At 47.7% G+C, this 22,142-nt stretch overlaps 1 protein-coding gene across 1 annotated transcript in view; it reads left to right on the top strand.

The window, feature by feature from the left end:
• The window catches only part of FAM174B (family with sequence similarity 174 member B), a 34,070-nt gene that overhangs the window by 5,927 nt on the left and 6,001 nt on the right, over window positions 1-22,142 (top strand). The window contains exon 2 of the mRNA XM_053223595.1: window positions 16,267-16,398. Coding sequence (XP_053079570.1) covers window positions 16,267-16,398 — 132 coding nt within the window. The remainder of the gene's footprint in view (window positions 1-16,266; window positions 16,399-22,142) is intronic.

The following is a 22,142-nucleotide window of genomic DNA, read 5'->3' as shown; positions in this document are numbered from 1 at the left end:
TCCACTGCCCAGGCCACATTTCTCCCAGATCTCTGCTGGCTGCATTCCCAGCCATTTCTTATTTCAAAAGCTTTGCAAAATCCTCTTATGTTGGAAGGAGGGTTTTGGTGCTTCCTGGAGGACGGGGGAGGAAGATGAATCCTCGGTGGTCTGACACTGCCCGGCTGTCACATTTGCCACAGTGGCAGAGGTGCGTGCCGCCACGTCCTGAAGACGTTGGGACCCCAGAAGCTCTGTGAATTTACTAACCCAGGTAGGGGTGCCTGGGTGGCTTAGTCGGTTGAGGGTCCAACTTCAGCTCACGTCATGATCTCACAGTTTGTGGGTTCAAGCCTCACATCAAGCTCTGTGCTGGCAGCTGGGAGCCTGGAGCCTGCTTCGGATTCTGTGTCCCGCCCCCCCCCCCCCCCCCCCCCGCCGCAATCACACACTCTCTCTCTCAAAAATAAATAAACATTAAAAAATTAAAAAAAAATCTAACCCAGGTCTTTGAAAAGGAATGAAGACTTTTCTGCTTACCCCAGATTCCCCAAATTTCCCATCGTCTGTGTATTTACATTTATAATAAGAACAAATGTTATTTAAGAGAAAACATAGCAGCTTCATACTTTTGGGATTTGGGGAAACTTAACCGTTCTGACATGTTTTTAGTTATTGCTCGTTAGCGTAGGAATATTCTTTTAATAAACTGGGGCTGTAGGCAGAGCATGGTGAGAAAGTTAAGCCCCTTTTTATGACTTTGAGAGAGATCATGCAGTTTGTTTTGCATCAGGTAATTTTTGATTGTTTGACCAAAGTTTTTGAATTGGGGGGAAAAGCTATAGAAGTGAAACATATTTATCCTAATTTAATCTTAATTTTTTACTGGATTTTCTGTTTCCTTTTCAGTTTCATTGTGATAAAATCGACATACAGCCCTGTAAGCTGAGGGTATACAGCCGAATGGTTTGGATTACGTATATTGTGAAATGATTAGCACAATAAGTTTACTTACTATCTATCACCTCACACAGATACCAAACAAAAAAAAAAAAGAAAAAAAAGGTTTTTGTTTTCTTCTTTATGACGAGAACTTTTGGGATCTACTCGCTTAGCCATTCTCAGAAGCACTGTACCACAGTGTGAGCCACGGTCATCATCAGGTTAACATTATACCTTCCAGAACTTGTCTTCTAACTGGAAGTTTGCATCCTTGGGCCATTTTCATCCAATCTCCCGCTCCCCGCTTCTCCCGTTTAATTTTATATACCACAGTGAAGAAAGAGTGCTAAATAATACAGCAAAAATTCAGATTAAATTTTTTAAATGTTTATTTATTTTTGAGAGAGACACACACACACACACACACAGAGATAGTGTGAGCGGGGGAGGAGCAGAGAGAGAGGGAGACACAGAATCTGAAGCAGGCTCCAGGCTCTGAGCTGTCAGCACAGAGCCTGATGCGGGGCTTGAACCCATGAACCGTGAGATCATGAGCTGAGCTGAAGTCTGGCACTTAACCATCTGAGCCACCCAGGTGCCCCTGGAGATATTTTTGATTGTCATGACTTGGAGAGAGGGATGCTAGTGTCCTGTGGTATTTCGAGTCCAAGGATGTCCCAGAATCCTCCTATAGCACAGGACAGCCCCTTAACAAAGGATAGCCTGAGACGTCAGTAGTGCTGAGGTTCCCTGACAGTCTAGGCTGGGAGGCTGTTGGTCGCCTTACGTGAGCAGTTTATTGGGCCTTTCTGGGCATTCATTGGAGTACACGCCTCCAAGGCCTGTGGGGATATTTAGAATGACATCAAGTCGACCAAGTCCCTGGCTCCCCTTTCAATAGCGAAGTATCCTCTTGTATTTAAAAATCCGATTCTGAAAACAGATGTAATTTATATCGAACCTTTTGGTCCTGCTTCTGCCTGTAAATGCGGACACAGCCATATGGCCAAAGTAATCAGGCAGGTGCATCTGCCTCTGAGAGCCTCTTTCAGATGTAATTGGTGACTCTAACGTGCGTGAGCCTCCCTGGACACACAAGACCCTGAGTGGAGGAAGTGTCTCATGGCTGCTTATCCAATGTGTCTGTGAGGACTGGGCACCTGCCAATGATTTCTTCTCTCAAATCCGAAAGGGAGAAAAATCCCTCTTTAATTTAACCCTGAGCCCTTTGCCTTATATAACTTTACCTATAAACTTTCATGCGCACGTATGCATTGGTTGTGGGGGTGGGCTTTGCAAACTCAGGTCCCTCCTGACACATGAGGCAGGGGTGGGGTGGGCGGGGTCTCCAGTGTTAGTGTCTGTGTAGCACCCTCCTAGCTTTAAGCAGAGAACGCTTGAGGGGTTGAGCTGGTATTTTAGTTTTATGGCTGATGCTTTGGTGCTAACTATTTGCAGAGGTAATTTCCGCAACCATGCATTTGGAATCATGTTGTCATGGTTTCACTTAAAAAAAATCCGTACTTAATCTAAGGGTGATCTGCCAGGAACCCAGACTTTATTTTCCTCAGGGTGCAGGGGACAGGAAATCCACGTTTATTGGCAGGTGTGGTGCAGGGGAGAGGCTGTGGCAACAGAGAGCTCCCTTGACCTCCCTCCCTTCATACGGATGAGAAAACTGAGGGCCACAAGAGGGGAGGGTTTACTGAGGTCATCCAGTGAGTCTGTAGGAAAAACAGAACTTAAGTGCAAGGAGTCCTGATGCTCAGCTTGGTCCTTTCTGGGCCTCCAGTCTGTGGTGGGCTGGGTTTTGGTCTGGTCCTGCTGTGTCTCCCCAGCATATTCGGCCAAGGACCCAGGAGAAACCATGGTTGAATGGATGGAGCATTCTTCTTCCCAGTGTATTTACCGAGGCCCACTGTCAGCATCAGTGGGACCGTGCTGTCCAAGGAGCTTCTAGTGCAATCCAGGAGATAGGCTGATGCCCCTGGATGATTCTACTGGGTAGAGAAGAAAGAATCCAGTTCACTGAGGAATGATATAACAAAAGCCACACTCACAAGCAAAAGCATACACTGCAGAAGGTTGGCCCCAGGGGCTTTGGCCCCAGACCGAATGGTCTGGGAAGGCAAGTGGGGAGGAAGAGGATTTTGTCGTGGGGGGGGGGTGTGAGAAAACAATCCCTTGGAAATCATGATGATGACAATAATAGTAGCAACTAATATCCATGAAGCCCTCACTGTGTGCCAGGCTCTGTGCTAAACATTTTCTGTGTTTCCTCATTCCTCCGATTGGTGTGAGGCCAGAGCGCCCAGTTTGCAGATGAGTAAATCAAGGCACAGAGTGATGTAGTCTTGCTCACGGCCACGCCGCTGGTGAAGGGCTGGAATCTGACTTCCGAGCCAGGGTTCTCTGCCCTTGCCTTCTCGCAGCCAGATTTTGGAAGACGCCAATTCTAGCTGGAGGATTTGGGGAATTGTAGTGGATGGGAGAATCATATGGAATGAAATAAAGTGCTGCTTTAATGCTGACCCAGGCTAGGTGCTTAGTAAGTATTTGCTGAGTGACTGAGTGAATAGTGATGTGGCTACAGTGGGGACTCAGGATGGTTGTGGAGACCCATGGAAGGGGCTGGAAGGACCAGTAGGGAGGGTTGGAGGTCTGAGCCTATGACGAGGAAGAGGGGGAGGAGAGTGTCAGGAGGCCCTGAAGGACCTGGAGAAAGGGGTCATGGTGGGGTCAGGCAGGGGAGAAGGGGAGAAAGAAGATGATGCAGGGGCACCTGGGTGGCTCAGTCGGTTAAGCATTTGACTCTTGATTTCCGGCTCAGGTCATGGTCTCATGGTTTGTGGGTTTGAACCCTGTGTCGGGCTCTGCACTGTGTCAGTGTGGAGCCTGCTTGGAACTCTCTTTCCCTCTCTCTCTGCCCCTACCCTACTTGCACACACACACACACTCTTTCTCTCAAATAAATAAACTTAAAAAAAAAAAAAACAGAAGGTGCTGTATAGGTGACACTTGCTCACAGAAATTCTATCCCACACATCTGGACATCTGGGCTGAGCTTCTGTGAGAAGTGACTGCCCCTGAAGTGAGGTGCGGGTGGCAAGGAGTGACATTCCCACGCCTCCCCTACCACGTGGCAGGGACAAGTGGGTGCTGAAAGGGTCACTCATGACATGTGTCCCAAAGCACAGTGACTTCACAGTTTCCAGGCTGTAGTTGGGTCCGTTGGGTCCATCAAAAGAGTCCCTCTCCGTCATCTCGCCACTGCCCTTGAAACCCATGGAGCCGCCCCTGGAGGCTGCCTGCGTCGCGTTTATGCCTCGCCTCCCTCACCTGGTACCTCGTATAAAAATAAGGCGGACCTAGGGGCACCTGGGTGGCTCAGTTGGCTAAGCAACTGACTTCGGCTCAGGTCATGATCTCACGGATCATTGGTTTGAGCCCGCGTCGGGCTCTGTACTGACAGCTCCGAGCCTGGAGCCTGCTTCATATTCTGTGTCTCCCTCTCTCTCTCTTCCTCCCCTGCTGATTCTCTGTCTCTCTCTGTCTCTCAAAAATAAATAAACGTTAAAAAAAAAATAAAAAAAAACAAGGCGGACCCAACCCTTTGCAAACACCTGGCAGCTGGAGGAACAGGTCTTGCTTGGTGCGTTGGCTGTTGCCGTACCGCACGTGACTCCTCCAACTGGTTAAAGCCGGTGGTGTGCTTATTTTTTGTCTTGGAAGAATGAAAGTTGGAGACAGTCCCCAGGGAGCGACAGACAAACAAGTGTGGAGAGCAGACGGAGGCCAGAAGCTGTGGTGTTACGAAGAAAAGCCCTAAGGCTTATGATCAAGCTCTTTGGGGTCCTGTGGCCCGTTTTGTATGATCCGTGTTTATATGAACTGTACGCACCCCCGGGGCACAACGCGCAATGTGTGCCGGGTGTAGGCATTGGGCTCCGTCAGAAATGACACCACTTCCGTGAACCCCAAGGGGATGGTGCCCAAGAGGGAGGGAGGCAGCTAGGTTGTGTGAATAACAACTGAACTGCTGGGGAGCAGGTATGAGGAAGGCCTTGGTTGAACATGCGAGTCATTCCATCTTTCTGGGCTCATGATTTTTTCGTTGAGTTATTGAGTATCACTCCTGCTTGGCATCCATGACCATGGCCAGGAGCTAGAGGTTGCAAACTGACGGTCCGCAGATACGTTTCTTGTTTTGTTTTGTTTTGTTTTGATCTGCGTGGTGTTTTTGACAACTGAGATGGTTGAGGACACTTACAAATTGGAAGTCTTCATGTGAGAATCGAGGTCTGCTTTTCTCGACAGACGAGAATCCCTGGAAACATAGGGCCTCTGTTCCAGGTGACAGTCGCAGGTAGGCGCTGGGTCGCAGCCATCGCTCTCGGCCAGGGCTGTGAACACCTTGCGTCTCTGAGTCAAAGAGTGTTGGTCGCCGCCGTTTGTCATCCCGTTCGTTCCGATGTTGGTGTCGCACCAGGCCTGCTTCACTGGTTTCCTGTGCCTGCGGGGCTCTGTGGCATTTGCGTTTTTGACGCAGTGCTTTGAGTCACTGCACTTGACCGGGAGCCGGGTGCCGGAGCCGAGGAGCCCTGGCATGGTGGGGAGGGTGCAGCCCAAGGACAGAGAAAGGCGTGGAGGTGCTTGCTTCTGGGTGCATCTGGAAGGCTCTCGAACACCAGTGTTCAGGAGGGCCTGACTGGAGCCATGGTAGAGCTGGGCCGCTGGAGACCTTGAAGCTCACACTGTGCTGGAGGAAAAGCTTTGTCTCATGGACCTGACCATCAGTCCCCAGGTGCCCATCTGGAGCTTAGCGCGATGAGGTTCCTGTTGGAGCTTAGCGTGTTTACCTCCTTCAGTGGCTTGTTTCAACTGCTTTAAAAGGAAGGTTTTGGGTGGGGCGCAGGGGCCAGGCCCCAGGAAGGAGGGTTGTACTTGGGAATTGTATCCTGGCCACCGGCCTTGGTGAGCAGTGGCGCTGGCCTTGCCTCCTGAGCTGGGGGCTAATCCTAGACCTATTCTCCAGGGACAGCACTGTTGTTCCTTCCTGCAGGGAAGCTTGAAGGTGGGTTTTGGAATTGGGTTCTTTCTTCAGAAAGAACTTAGTTCTTTACTTAGTTTTCTTTTTTTTTAATTTTTAAAAAATGTTTTTATTTATTTTTGAGAGAGAGAGAGAGAGCACGTGTACATGCGTGAGCAGGGGAGGGGCAGAGAGAGAGGGAGACACAGAATCCGAAGCAGGTCCCAGGCTCTGAGCTGTCAGCACAGAGCTCAACGTGGGGCTCAAACTCGTGAACTGCAAGATCAAGACCTGAGCCAAAGTTGGAGGCTTAATCACCTGAGCCATCCAGGCGCCTTAGTTTTCTTTATTTTAATTTAAAAAATATTTATTTATTTATTTATTTATTTATTTATTTATTTATTTATTTATTTATTTTGAGAGAGAGAGAAGGGGAGAGGGGCAGAGAGAATCTTCCTGATGCAGGACTTGATCTCATGACCCTGGAATCATGACCTGAACCGAAATCGAGAGTCAGACGCTCAACTGACTGAGCCACCTGGGCACCCCGAGGTTACTTAGTTTTCTAGGGAAGCCTCAGTAGTTATGTCTTACGCTCTGAGGTTGGAGGTGCAGGGGTCAAGGTCAGAGGGAAAAATGGGAAAAGCCCCTGACCCCAGAGCAGAAGCCCCACTAGGCATTAAGGCTGTGTGGCATCTCAGCCAGCTCCCAGCAGCTTCTTGGTTCTGTCCCCCACCCCATTTCGTTCTTATTTTCTTTATTAATTTTTTTTGTTTTTAAATATTTTATTTTTATTGAGGGAGAGAGGGCGCAGGTGGGCGAGGGTGGAGAGAGAGAGAGAATCCTACGACGGCGGGGGACAGGGAGTAGAGAGAGAGGGAGAGAGGGAGGGAGAGGGAGAGAGAAGTGGAATTCACCCAAAGTGGGGCTTGAGCTCACCTGAGGCGGGGCTCGTGCTCACTCCATGTGGGACTTGAAACCATGAACCGTGAGATCATGACCTGAGCCAAAGTCGGATGCTCAACAGCTGAGCCACCCAGGGGCCCCTGTTAATTTTTCTAAATGTCAGAGGTGACATGCTCTTTGTGACAAGTAGTGTGGTTTCTGCAGCAAGCTGGTCCTTGAGCTACAGACCTACTTTAATGGGCTTAAAAATGAAATCAGCCAGGGTGCAGGAAAGGTTCGGTTGCTGGGTTTGGCTCCTAAAGTCCCCAGATGAGGGGAGGCAACATGAGGCCTCTGGGCGGAGCAGAGGGGCCCCTGGGCCAGCTCCAAGGGGAGAGCAGGCCTGATGCATTTAAAGTATTTTTTTAATTACTGACTTTGAATTTTACTTCCTCGTTTGTTCCTTTTAAAAATAGATCGTATGTTCACATGGTTCAAAATTCCTGAGGAGCCAAAGAATATATTGTGAATAATGTCCTTCTTACCTCTTGTCCCCTCAGCCACCACGCTTTCTTCTCTGCTTGCCATCAATTTCCTGTGTCTCTTTCCTGGGAGGTTTTAAAAGTAGAGAAATGAGTGTAATGTATGTACAGACACATGTAAATAAATACATATCTTTCCCTATTTTTTAAAAATGTTTATTTTTTGAGAGAGAGAGGGTGTGTGTGTGTGTGTGGTGGGGGAGGGACAGAGAGAGAGGGGGAGAGAGAGAATCCCAAGCGGGCTCCGTGCTGTCAGCTCAGAGCCTGATGTGGGGCTCAAACCCACAATCTGTGAGATCAAGACCTGAGCTGAAATCAGCAGTCATGCTTAACTGACTGACCCACCCAGGCACCCCATGTTTACGTTAAAAAATTTTTTTTAAATGTTTGTTTATTTTTGAGAGAGACAGAGTGTGCGAACCAGGGAGGGGCAGAGAGAGAGGGAGACACAGAATCTGAAGCAGGCTCCAGGCTCGTAGCTGTCAGCACAGAGCTAGACGTGGGGCTTGAACTCATGAACCACAAGATTATAACCTGAGCTGAAGTCAGACTCTTAACCAACTGAGCCACCCAGGTGCCCCTGTCTTTCCCTGTCGTTAGTAACAGCTTTATAAGATAATTCTCATATCCCACAATTCACCCATTTAAATTGTCCAATTCATGGTTTTTAGTGCATGCACAGACTTGCGCACCATTACCCCAATCAATTTAGAAGATTTTCATCACCCCAGAAAGAAACTCTGAGCCCATTAGCAGAACCCCCATCTCCCTCCCAACCCCCAGGCTTAGGTAAACCCTATTTAGGATCAGGTTCCCTTCAAACTCCTCTTTTCCAGAATTTTCCTAGCTATTCTTGTTATCCATTTTTCCCCCTTCTCTGAGCTTTGGGACTAACTCATCTAGATCCCCCAACAAAAATCTGTCTGTATTTTATTGGATTTCGTTAAACTTGTAGATTAACATGAGAGGCATGACATTGGCGTGGACACTTTGTCGTCGGAAGCACGGCGCACCCTCCCTTTGCTGGCACGGTCCTCCGTCGGTTGTTTTTCGGTGGTGGAGGAGGCAGGGGGCGACGACAAGAATTTGCAATTGCATTCTTGCTGTCTGACATTGTGGGGATCCCCGGTGTCCCCGGTGCGTCTCCTGCTCTCTGTTGGAGTGTGAAGAGCCTGGGTTCTGGAATGTGGTAGACGTAGCTTTGAGCCCCACTCGCGGGGCAGGTCGCTCAGTACCTCCTGGCTTTTGTTTCCTTGACTCCATGATGGCCGGAGGCTCCACTAGGAGTACGCAGGTGATGCCTGGCACTGAGTATTGCCCCATTGTGGTGGCTGCTATTACTGTCACCCGAGCGGAACAGTGATGCAAGAGGGCCACACGTGGTTCAGAGTCACATGCGGATGGTGCCCCACAGCGGGGGCAGTGTCTGCGAGTGGAGATCACAGAAATCTGAGGCAGCAGGAAACCTGACCTCTGTGGGGTGTCCTGGGAAGGCCTCGTGGGGGAAACGGGCGTGCTGTGGCCCATGGAGTGGGTGAGGTGGGAGGCACCATGAGGCTCCATCACCAGAACCCCAACTGAGCCTGGCCAGCGGTACCAATGGACATGAGATTAAGATTCAGGGGCGCCTGCGTGGCTCAGTCAGTTAAGCATCTGACTTCGGCTCGGGTCATGATCTCTCCGTTCATGAGTTCGAGCCCCGCGTCGGGCTCTGTGCTGACGGCCCGGAGCCTGGAGCCTGCTGCGGATTCTGTGTCTCCCTCTCTCTCTGCCCCTCTCCTGCTTGCACTCTGTTTCTCTCTGTCTCCCAAAAATAAATAAACATTAAAGTTTAAATTTTTTTTTAAAGATTCAGGGGAGTGAGTCATCCGGAGGCACATAACAGAGGAATTGGGGAGCCAAGGTCCAAACCCCATCTCTGGATGTGCAGTCTATGGATCTGACTGCTGCACCCCCAGCTGGATTTCTCATAACAAACTAACCCTTAAGGGTTGGTTTAGTTTTGTTCCTCCTCGCGGGGAAGGGCAGGGACGGAAGGCCCCCCTCCACGTTGGCCCGCTGAGCCCCGATGCTCTGCTCCCCGGCCTCTGTGTTTGCATAAGCGGAACAGCCCCCCCTCACTGGGAAACCCGCTTCTGGGCAGCTGCTGACAGGGCCTCTGCGTAAACAAATCCTCTGGCTTTAGGATCACATTTCAGAGTAAAAGAATCTTGAACTTCTCCTCTGCCTTGTTAGAAATGTGTGTTTTGGCTCCTGTGGAAGGATCATTTGTCTCTTAGAACTTCTCTGGTCTTGCCTCTTCCTGTGAAACACAATGTGAACATTTACTTAAAGCCACCGCTTGCCATCTCTTCGTTGAGGCCATCTGGTTCAAAGGGACCTTGTTCCACGGGCGCCTGGGTGGCTTAGTCAGTTAAGTGTCGAACTCCTGATTTCGGCTCAGGTCATGATCTCATGGTTCCAAGCCTCGGGTGGGGCTCTGCACTGACAGCACGGAGCCTGCTTGGGATTTTCTCTCCCCCCCCCTCTGCCCCTCCTCCAAGCACTCTGTCTCTCTCTCTCTTTCTCTCTCAAAAAATGGATAAATAAAATAATAAAGGGACCTCATTCACTGAAGAGAAATGGTGTCAACGGGGCCATGCTGTAGAGCACAGGCCAGCTGCATCTTTTCCCTTCTTTGATTCTCGAATCTTCTTTAGCTGGAAGCTGTATGCCTGACAGTTTTGGCAGGCTCCTCCCCTGCCTGCCCCCCCACCCCCACCCCTGTATATGACTGTGGAAACAGGCCTGTGTATAGAATTGCTGGGTTATGAACTCAGATCTGACTCTGCACCTGGGCTCTAGAACCAGGTGTCTAGAACTTTCTTCCTCAGGTTGGTGACCGAGATGAGGGCTGTGCCCACAAGCTGACGCACTGTCCCCTGGAGAGACTCAGGGGACTTCAGAGTCTTTGTGGCCATGTGGCCTTGGCCTTTTTCGCAGGCCAGTGTGCTTATAAAACATCCCTGTGGGAAGGAGTCACCAGGATGTTTGTGTTCTTGGAAAACCTGTTCCCCGGTGGCTCTAAGCAGAAATGTTTAGGATATTGTCACTGAGGCACTTTGTATGTATGGGTTCTTTCTTTCTAGAGCAGGGATGAGTCCTGGGGTTTTGAAGGGTTAGAAGAAATGAAATTGTATGTACATGTGGAAGTTTTACCGTTAGCAGGTAGGAAAATCCCAAGATGGTTTGTATTGTTACAGCGATGGTTTCACTTCATGCTGTGCCTGCCTTCGTTCCGTCAGAATCCTGTGACTGTTTGGATTCTCCATGTGGTGTGTGACAGAAACCTCAGCCCAGGCTGGCTTTGGTAGCTGTCAAGGAGGGCTGGCTTTATTTTATTTATTTATTCATTTATTTTTAATTTTTTTAATGTTTATTTTTGAAAGAGAGATGGAGAGAGAGAGAGAGAGAGAGAGAGAGAGAGAGCACGTGCGTGCAAGTGGGGGAGGGCCAGAGAGAGAGGGAGACACAGAATCCGAAGCAGGCTCCAGGCTCTGAGCTGTCAGCACAGAGTCCGACGTGGGGCTTGAACTCATGAATGGTGAGATTGTTACTTGAGCTGAAGTTAGATGCTCAACCAACTGACCCACCCAGGCGCCCCAAGGAGGGCTGGCTTTATAGTAGATTTGGAACTTGATCTCTCTCCCTCCCAATCTGCCTTCTGCCATATGGGCTTTATTTTCCATTTCTTTTTTTTCTTTTTAAGTTTATTTGTTTATTTTGAGAGAGAGACAGGAAAAAAGCATGAGTGGGGGAGGGGCAGAGAGAGAGAGAGAGAGAGAGAGAATCCCAAGCAGGCTCCACACTCTAGGTACAGATCCGGACGTGGGGCTTGACCCCTGAATTGTGAGATCATGACCTGAGCCAAACTCTGACTCTTAACCAACTGAGCTGCCCAGGCACCCCTTTACTTTCCATTTCCAGAAGGTGGCAAGATGGCTTGCTTCATTTGGGTCTCAAGACCAGTGGATGGAGCATTTACTGCCCCCGGTCCAGCCTTCCTAGCAAAAGGCCATTGGCTCTGATTGGTCCCCGGTCCCGCCCCTCTTGCCGTGGCCTGGGGATTGCAACACACTGATTGGCTCGGGCTTCAGTCCCACAGCTACTCCTGGAACTGGGGGTGTGGTAGGTGACCAGGTCCCCTCAACCGCGGGGACTACGTGGGAAGGGGACTCACCCAGGCCCCTGAAGATGTAGACGCCGAAAGGAGGGAGGAAATGGAAACTGGCCTGCTTTGAACTGACTCACGTCCTGAGGGTCCACGATTTAGAGCGAGTTCATTAGGAGTGTGTGCAGATCAATTTGGAGTAGGAATGTGCGAGCTCTGTTAAGTGGCAGGTTCTAGAAGGGCAGAGAGTTTCTTGGTGTTAACATGGAGTGGGGGTGGAGTCTGGTGGGGGTGCAGAGTGGGCTTGCGTTTGAGAGTGAGCAGGAAGTATCTAGAGACAGCTGGTGCCTTGCCTCCTGGCAGGCACGGGTGGTTCAAGGTGACCGCCAGGGAGCTTTGTTCTGGGGCAGCCTTTGGCCTTGGCCGTGGGAACATCAACCTCTCTGAGCCCCCTTTTCCTCAGTTGTGAGGCAGGCGGCGGCACCTTATAGAGTGCTTGATGAGCTGTGACACGTGATCGTATGTGTAAATGACTTAGCCCAGCAAGAGCTCACCTGTCGTGGACTGGTATTAATTAGAAAAGACATGTTAGAGTGTCCACACTCAGAGAAGACAGAGCAGGACTGGGTGAAGTTATTCGGGCTGGAGAACTATCCATTTTCTGTTTTCTCCCGTTCTCCCTCCCTGAAGCAGGATGACACTGTTCTCCAGCCCCAGGACCCTTGGAGTCTGCGGGAAATGCTCACTGACTGTTCACGCGTTTCTCTGCTTCTGACTTGGGCACTGCTAGGAAAGGAGGGGTTCGCCTCCTCCGGTGACAAATATGTGGGGAGCCTCCCATCCCGCCCCACCTGAATGCGTGCGTAGCTTGTGCATTGACTGTGACCGCCCCCCTCCACCGAAGGCACTTGTCCCTGGAGGCCTCTGTCCATGCGTCTGGGTCTCTTCAACCTCTCACTGGGTCCCAGTTTCCCTGTTAACACATCCAGCCATGGAACAGTGACATCGCTCCTTGTTTGTGATGTTTCTGTGTCTCAGAGAGCTGATCATTTGAAATGTAATTTCTTCAGCTCATTACGTCAGAACTGGCATTTAAAGCATGCACGAGGGCCCTTGTTAGTGGCCTCTTGTCCCTAGTCAGGGTCCTCCTAGTGAAACAGGACCAAGAGGGTCAATGGGTGGATGGATGGATCGATCTATCTTTCTAAGAGCCATGGAACATATATCAATATGTAACACCTGAATTATACTGTTAAAACATTAATCACTTGTATATAATCAGTCAATAGATTTATATATATATATATATATGTATATATACATGTATACATATACATATATATATATATATATATAATTTTTTTTTTTTAAGTAATTGGCTTACAAGATTAAGGAGGCTGACAAGTTCCAAGATTTGCAAGGAGAACGTGCAATCTAGAAACCCAAGAGCTTGCAGTGGTGTAAGTTCCCATCCCAAGGCTGGCAGGCCTGAAACCCAAGAAAAGCTAGCTTTTCAGCTTAATTGTCAACATAGGGAAGAAACAAACAAAAAACAATGTCCCAGCTCAAAGGCAGTCAGGCAGGGAGGTCAGTCTTTATGTTTTGGTCAGACCTTCAGCTGATTGGATGAGGCCCACCACACCGAGGAGAGCAGTCTGTTACTTAGTCTGTCAATTCAGATGTTAATCTTATCCAGAAATACCCTCACAGAAACACCCAGAAGTAATGTTTGATGAAATGCCTGAACGCCTTGTGGCAGTTGACATACAGAATTAACATATAGAATTAACCATTACACCTTTGGTGTAATCTTGGGGTTTAAAATTATTTGCTGAGGTCACATGGTTGGAATGGGTGGCATTAAACCAAGTAGGCCGTGACATTCTAGAAGCTGGTGGTGTTTTCCAGTTTCTCCCCTGGGTAACTGTTCAAGGGTCTTACTTTAAACTAGCTAAGTTAATTTTCTCATGACGAGACTCTATAAACCATCAGGAAGAAGGGAGGTGATTTTAGGGGTGATAGGGATCCACTCCCATGAAGCAGAGCTAAAGTCAGAGCCTCCAGAACCTTCTTCCAGAGTCAGCAGTCAGTCCTGCTCCAGGGCCGATGACTAAATTAGGTTTCAAGTTCCGAGTGTACAACGAGGTTTTCAGATCAGATTTCGCATTTTCTAGGCTTCCTTGTACCCGAAAAAGAGCTACAAACAGCACTGTGATTCCTCAGCCCGAAACCATCAGGCTGTCAGTCTCTTTGGGCAAAAACCTTTGCAAAGCCAGGCTTTGCAGAGAGCTCTGAACAGCTGTGAGTCATCTGGGTGGAGATGTGGGGCTGTTTTCCTGACAAAGGTGTGGTGTGAGGGTCTGCATAGATGGGGATGTTGACCCGTCTTCAGGGCTTGGGGATGGGTGGTTCCTTGTGCCTTTGTCTTGGGTGGCTTGTGGCATCTGGAGCTGTTTCTAATCTCCCCTGTCCAGTATTGGAGATGGAGTTGGTCAAAGATTATGAGTCAGCTAGGGCAGAAGGCAGAGACTTATTTTACTCCTTTGGGGGGAGGTGGATAGAAAAGAAGAGTCTGTTGAGGGTTGAGAATGTAGGACTAGTGGTGTTTACAAGGTTAGTGTTTATACTCTTGCATAAAGCCTCCTTCTAAAATGCCATTGTCCAGGACCACTGGGGAGGCGACTGGCTGTGCCCCTCTTACCCCCCAAGCTTGGTACTGGTACCATGCCTCATCTCACATTTGAAATACAAGCAATCACACCCATGCCTCTGTGTGTGTGTGTGTGTGTGTGTGTGTGTGTGTGTGTGTGTCTGTCCAGGGAGGGCAGATAGCTTTATGGTAGGGTGTGGTGATCAGCAGACTTTTTATTTTTAATGTTTCATATCTTTTTGAGAGAAGGCAAATGGGGGAGGGGCAGAGAGGGGTGGGGACAGAGGATTCGAAGTGGGCTCTGTGCTGACAGGCTGACAGCAGTGAGCCCGATGTGGGACTCAAACTCATGAACCGCGAGATCATGACCTGAGCCAAAGTCGGATGCTTAGCCGACTGAGCCACCCAGGTGCCCCAATCATCAGAATTTATAGCTGGTTTCTCCCTGTCTCTCGAAGTCTCTCCCTGAAAAACCACAAGGAGGAGGTACTAGAGGTTGTATAGGGTGCTTTATGCCGAAGATACAGGTACACATACAGATAAATATCTACTTTTTCTACGTAAGTGACACTTTCATGTTTTTGGTAAATCATACCAGGTAAGACAAGAACAATTTGCTGTTGCTAAGAAATTATGAGAAACCTGACAGTTGGGGCGCCTGGGGGGTTCAGTCAGTTAAGCATCTGACTTCGGCTCAGGTCATGATCTCATGGTTCGTGGGTTCGAGCCTCGCATTGGGCTCTGTGCTGACCGCTGACAGCCTGGAGCCTGCTTCGGATTCTGTGTCTCCCTCTCTCTCTATTGCCCCTCCCCTGCTCGTGCTCTGTCTCTCTCAGTAATAAAGAAATAAACTTAAAAAATGATATACAAAAAAGAAACCTTAAAGTGAATTTCTTATTTCATCATTTTACAAACTGAGCAAAGAATTTCTGCATGTGGGGGACAAAGAGGTCTTGCGTGTATCCTGGATGTGGTCACCACCTGGGAAGAGCTGACAGTCTGCAGGAGGAATGTGCAGAGTGTACGATTCTTCAGTGCCCCATTTATGATTATTTGCAGGGGGAGGTTGTCTGGCTTCTCATAGACAGTATCAGATGTAGTCAAAACGGAGAGACACCGTAGAATACAAGGCATTTGGGAAAATAGTCAAGATAGTGGAGAAATAAATGCAAAGAGCATCAGTAGTCATGATAATAGTATCATTCCCAGTGGCATTATAAACTTTCAGCCCTGCCCTGATAAATGTAGCATCCTTCGTGCAGAGTGACTAACGCCAGAGACGGAAGGACGTGTCTTAGCACTTTCCCGGTGGCTCGCGGTGACCCTTTACCATCCCAGAGGTAAAAGCTTCGTGTTATAACTCACTGTCCCCATAAATCCTCATGCTGGAAATGATATTGACTTGTTCTTTTTACAAGCCCTTGTCATCTGAGAGAGGCTATAGCACTTCTGTTTGTTTATTATTTTTACTAACAGTAATTTTTGCTGAGAGCCTCCTGTGTGTAGGCTCCTTGAATTCACCATCTCATTTAATTCTCTCTTGGCTGTGAGGGGCAAATACTGTCTGTATCCTATTTTATTTAGGAGGAAACTGAGGCTTAGGGAGATTAACCGACTTGCCTGAGATCACACAGGTGGAGAGTGCCTGAGCCTTGACCCAGATCCCACCTGGTTGGCCTGTCGGTGCCACCTGTGACATCTATGCTTGGGGAGGTCGGGGGAGGGGGCAAGGGGACAGATGTGTTACGCCCATGCACACCCAGGGCTGGATCCTGTCTTCATTGAACATTTTCATCTTCGGCTCATCGCAGATTTTCTTTGCATTAATTTTGCCCTTTTAAAAATATTGCATTGGGGTACTATTTATTTGCTCACTGTGCTTTTCAGTGCTCAGGGCAGGCATGATCATCTCCACTTTGCAGGTGAGGACCAAGAGGATTGGCGAGGTCCAGAATCTGTAAGAGTTCCCATGGCCGAAAGGGAAGGAGCTGGGACGTCTGCCAGGGCTGCCCGGAGCAAGCGGGAGGGGGCAACGTCACTTACCTCTGGGCATCATAGAGTTCTCAGGAACGTGCCTCCCTTCCTCCAGGTCGGGAAAGAGGTTGAAGAAGACCCGCAAGTATGACATCATCACTACTCCAGCCGAGCGAGTGGAAATGGCCCCGCTGAACGAAGAAGATGATGAGGATGAGGACTCCACAGTATTTGACATCAAATACAGGTACGGGGGTTGGGGGGGGAGGGCAGCAGCTTCCTCCTTGGGCCCTTGGGTGTTGGGGTGGTGGGACGGTTCACCTTGGAAAACAACGCAAAGCCAGGTGTGGCGTCCATGTGTCCTTGTTCTTTGGTTATGTGTTTGACCTTGGGGCGTTCTGCTTATGGGGGGAACCGCTTTGATCCCTTCCTAGAATGCACAGCACCCAGCAAGCTGGCAGAGAAATGGTTATTCCCACTTTCCCCAAATGCGAACGCTGGAGGAATCAGCTTTGCGTGAAGAAAAGGGGGACTGAATATCAGACGACGAGCTTGTCGCGCACTGTCTGCGGGGATCTGGTTCCGGCAGCTGCCTGTGCCACAGACTGCCCACAAGTGGACACTTGTCTTTCAGCCACTCTAAAACCGATGGCTGAGAGCGTGGAGTGGGGCGAGGGTTACTCCTTGGCTGGAATTTACCGATGAGAAAGGGAGCCTGTAGGAAAGTCAGAATGACTCTATGACTTCAGGATTGTAGTTTGCGTTTTGGATTCTTTTGGAGTGTGCTCTTTGGATGTATGAGATTCTCAATGTAAGGACGGGGGTGAGCGTAGATTAGAGACGAGGGCTCAAAGCCTCAGAGAAGAGGAAGTTGTTTGCTTAAGTTTCCAGTTATTGCCGACAAAGGGGAATACAGGTCCAGGCTGGACCCAAACTCCAGGCTGGAGTTTTCCCTGGACAGCTCTCCAGAGAAACAGAACCAATAGGATATGTATCTACATAAAGAAAGATTTATTATAAAGGTCCAAGTCTGAAGGTCTGAGAACCAGGAGAGCCAGGGATGTAAGTCCTATTCCAAGTGAGGGAGGAGACCAGTGGCCCAGCTTGAAAACAGTCAGCAGGGAGAGTGAATTCCCTCTTACCCGCCTTTTGTTCTATTCCGGCCTCCAACTGATTGGATGAGGCCCACCCACATCAGACAAGGCAATCTACTTCATTTGGTCTACTGATAAAATTGTTAATCTCTAGAAACACCCTCACAGACACACTCAGAATGTTTTACCAAATGTCAGGGCACCTTGTGACTCTTGTCAAGTTGACATGTCAGATTAACCAGCACATGCAGCGTTTCCATTCCTGAGAAGGCCAGTCTTCCGCAACCTCTCCTGACTTGTTCTTTGTCAGCACAGCTGTTCTTGGCCCTTCTTTATAAATCAGTTGTCAGATTCAACAAAAGCATGTTTGGGATTTTGACTCCATGCATCAGTTTAGGGGGAAATCAGCCCCTTTGTGAGAATCCTTCAGTCCATGAATATGGGATGACTTTCCATTTACTTAGGTATTTAAAGAAAAATGTCTTTCAGTACTTTCAAAAATGTCTCCATAAATGTTTTAGAAGTTTCTGTTACGTATATTGCCAGGTGTTTTACAAATATATGTATGTATTTTTAACTTAAAAAAATGCTATTTTCTTGGGGGTGCTTGGGTGGCTCAGCCGGTTTCTTAACTTTGGCTCTGACTTTGGCTCAGGTCACGATATCATGGTTTGTGAGTTTGACCCCTGCATCGGGCTGTCTGCCGTCAGCATGGATCCTGCTTCAGATCCTGTCTCTCCCTTTCTTTCTGCCCCTCCCCCACTCATGCTCACATTTCCCACCCCCCAAATAAACATTAAAAAAAATCACACCTACATTTTATTAAGAATACACAAACATTAAAGCATGGATTGATTATAGTAGATAGCAGAGCAAAACCATTAGCTATAATTTGCATGTTAGGTAAATAGTAGCCCTTTGAGTAGAATGGGAACAATCAGTGATGTTCATTCATACTATCACATAATATACACGTAAGAAAGTTCGTGGTCGTACTGGTTTTATTGCTTAGCCATTTCATCTGTCTCATGTTCAATGCACAGAAATAAAACATAACGTGAAGAAAACTGTGTCCTCGTTATTAGTCACAATGAAGAGGGTTTGCTGTGTCCTGCAGGCCTGGAAGTATTATACAGTAGGGAGCCCTTGTGGGCTTACGGGGCTCAATGTACTGTTTTGATGCTGAGACACTTAAATAGAATCTCATCCATACTTCATGACTGAACTAGCTGTGGAAGCCTTGCATCTCACTAAATAGGAAAAGACCCTAACAAAGAAATGCATCAATCAATCTGTCCAGATAGTCTATCTTTAGGCTTGTACTTTAGTGTAAGGTAGGAAAAGGGGCCCTTTCTTTCTTTTATTTTTTTTAACATTTTTTTAAATGTTTATTTTGAGAGAGAGAGAAGGAGAGGGTGAGCGGGGGAGGGGCAGAGAGAGAAGGAGAGACAGAGAATCCCAAGCAGGCTCTGCATTCTTAAGCGCAGAGCCCAATGTGGGGCTCGAACCCATGAACTGTGACATCATGACCTGAGCTGAAACCAAGAGTAGGATGCTTAACCACTGAGCCACCTGGGCATCCCCAAAGGGGCCCTTTCCTGAGCACATGGACACAAGTATTATTGTGGCTTAAAGACTGCTGGATTGGTATTGTGTCTGGTTTCATGAAAAGAAGTATTGAAACCACTGTCAGATTAAGAAAATTCCACGGCTCATCTTAGTACTTCAAACAATGGAGCAAGTGCCTCTTCTAGGCTGACCGTACGCGCTGAATTGACATTGGTACTTTGTTAGCAATTTCCAGGTACACCATAAGGCAGTGTTAGCCACAGCTATCCCCAGTACGTATTATCTCTTAACTGGATGCTTGCACCTTTTGACCATCTTCACCCGAGTCCCCCACCCCCAACCCTCCACCTCTGCTAACTACAAATCTGGTCTCTTTTTCTTATGAGTATGGTGTTTTTTTTTGAGATTCCACATATGAGTAAGATCATGTTGTATTCGTCTTTCGCTGTCTGGCATATTTTACTTAGCATAATGCCCTCAAGGTCCATCCATGTTGTTGCAAATGGCAGGATTTCTTTCTTTTTTATGCTGAATAATATTCCATTACATATATATATATACCCACTACATTTTCTTTATCTTTTCATCTGTCGATGGACACTTTGGTTGTTTCCATGTCTCGGCTGTCATAAATAATGCTGCAGTAAACATAGGAAGGCAGGTATGTCTTCGGCATAGTGATTTTGTTTCTAAAAGCAGATGATTAAATTGAACCCCCTGGTAGGTGTTAGGTAACAGATAATACATTTTTTTTTTAATGTTTATTTTTGAGAGAAAGAGCACGTGTGAGCAGGGGAGAGGGGCAGAGAGAGAGACACACACAGAACTTGAAGCAGACTCCAGGCTCCAAGCTGTGTGCACAGAGCCCGACGCGAGGTTCGAACTCAAGAACTATGAGATCATGACCTGAGCCGAAGTCGGATGCTCAACCGACTGAGCCACCCGGGAGCCTCACGTTTGCTTTTACGAAAGTCTGAGTATGCTCCCTGGTTTGTTTCAAGGGCAAGAACAGGTAAAAAACTGGGTCTGAGGGGTGCCTGGATGGCTCAGTCGGTTGAGCATCCGACTTTGGCTCAGGTCATGATCTCCTTGTTCCTGAGTTCAAGCCCCACATTGGGCTCTGTGCTGACAGCTTGGAGCCTGGAGCCTGCTTCGGATTCTGGGTCTCCCTCTCTCTCTCTGCCCCTCCCCAGCTCGTGCTCTCTCTCTCTCTCTCTCTCTCTCTCTCTCTCTCTCTCTCTCAAAAATAAACAAACATAAATAAAATTAAAAAAAAAAAAAGAAACAGGGTCTCAGAGCATATGCTCTGGAGTAGGTCATTGGCCACTTTCATAGTGGGTGGCTCCAGCTCCACATGACACAGCAGTACTTGGGGCCCCTCAACACGTGGTGACTTTTTAAAAAGATATTTCTTTATTTATTTTGAGACAGAGAGCATGAGCAGGGGAGGGGCAGAGAGAGAGAGGGAGAGAGAGAATCCCAAGCACAGACCCCACTCGGGGCTTGGTCTCCTGAACTGTGAGATCACGACCTGAGCCAAAATCAAGAGTCAGACGCTTAACGGACTGAGCCACCCAGGCGCCTCTGCCTCTAAATCATTGTTAAATAGAAGCGATAGACATTCTGCCTTATTCTTGACCTTAAAGTGTGTGCTTTCCATGCTGGCCACTAAGAGTGGTTGTGGCTGTAGGGTTTCGTAGAATTTCTTTCCTGCAAAGGTTCCCTCTGTCCCTAGTTTGCTAATGTCAAATTTTATTTTAATGCCTTTTCTAGCTCTGTTGAGAGGGTCGGTCATACTGTTTATTAACCTTCCATCTGTTAAGGTGGTGAAATTATGTTAGATTTTTCTGATATTAAACCAACTTTGCGTCTGTGCAACAAAAGGAGCGTGATTGTCATTGTGTTATCCTGTCATGCACGTCGCTGCCTCTATTTTGATGATAGTTATTTAGGGCTTTCTTTGGTTGTCTGAGTGACCAAGATTGCTTTGTCCTTTTCCTACTTTGTGATATCTTTGTCAGGCTTTGGTAAATGTTTTACCAGTAAGACACGTTTTCCTTATAAAGCAAGGTAGGGAAGGTTCCTTATTTGCCGTGTCTCTGGAACAGTTTGTATCAGATTAGAATTATTTGTTTCCTAAATGTTTAGTAGAACATGCTGAAACTCACCGGATCCTGATGTTTTCTGTGTGCAAAGAGTAAAAAAAAAAAAAAAAAAAAACCAAAAAAAACCCTATTGATGTTCAGTCCTTTGAACAGTGATAGGACTACATAGTCTTTGTTTCCTCTTGGGTTAGTTTTGATATGGGTCGTATTTCTGGGATTTTTTCCACTTCATCCGAGTTTTCAAATTATTGTCCCAACGTTGCTCACAGCATTCTCTTACTATCTTTTTAATCTTTGAATCGTGTAGACATGGTCCCCTTTTCATTCTTTTTCTTTCTTTCTTTTTTTTGTGTTTTTCAGCCCAACATGGGGCTTGAACACATGACCCTGAGATCAAGATCTTAGCTGAGATCAAGAGTCAGACATGCAACCAACTGAGCCACCCCGGCGCCCTAGTGTTTATTCTGTAACAATCTACTTTAGCTGCCTCCCACAGGCTTTCCTCATCACCAGGACCCATCCTCCTGTCTGTCGAACTTCAAGCAGCTCCTGGTTGTGTTGTTTGTGTTTGAAATGATACCAGGATGTGAGCGAACTTGGAGCTGGGTCACCAGACACAAGACTGCTCTAGCCCTCAGGCCCAGAGATGACCGACCATTTAGGAAGACTGAGAGTGACAGCTTTCCTTATTACAGATGTCATGTGTGCTATAGACATTACAGAGAAGAGAAAGGAAAAATCAGATTGCTGTAATCTCACTACTTAACGGTAACCACTAGAGTGTGTGTGAGTACATATCTGTGAATTTTCTTTTTTTGTAGAAGTAGGACCGTGTTACACGTGCTGCTTTGGAACAGTTTTCCACCTGGACGGAATGTTACAAACAACTTTATAGGTCAATAAGTTTGAAAGAACACGAATTTTAAGACCAGTTTTATGTTCGGGTTAGTGTTTTTTGAGAACTTCTCTGTCTGCCCCTGATAATCTCTTCACAGTACTTGTCTTTCCTGTTTAGACCTAGCTCAGTGAAATATTGGGGTTCCCTCTGGGAAACAGACTGCATTTAAATCGATGCAGCTGAATTATGACCTTGGGTTATTTTATGAGTGACTGCAAAGAGGAAAATCGTGTTTTCGGTGCCCAGGGCAGTGAAGCAGTAACTTGGTCCATACTATTACACGTGCTGTTCTTTGATGACATTTTGGGACGCAGAGCCTGGCCGC

Source organism: Acinonyx jubatus, chromosome B3, assembly GCF_027475565.1.
Source record: "Acinonyx jubatus isolate Ajub_Pintada_27869175 chromosome B3, VMU_Ajub_asm_v1.0, whole genome shotgun sequence".
NCBI lineage: Eukaryota > Metazoa > Chordata > Mammalia > Carnivora > Felidae > Acinonyx > Acinonyx jubatus.
The sequence above is the reverse complement of the archived record's forward strand: the minus strand, read 5'-3'. Positions and strand labels throughout refer to the sequence as shown.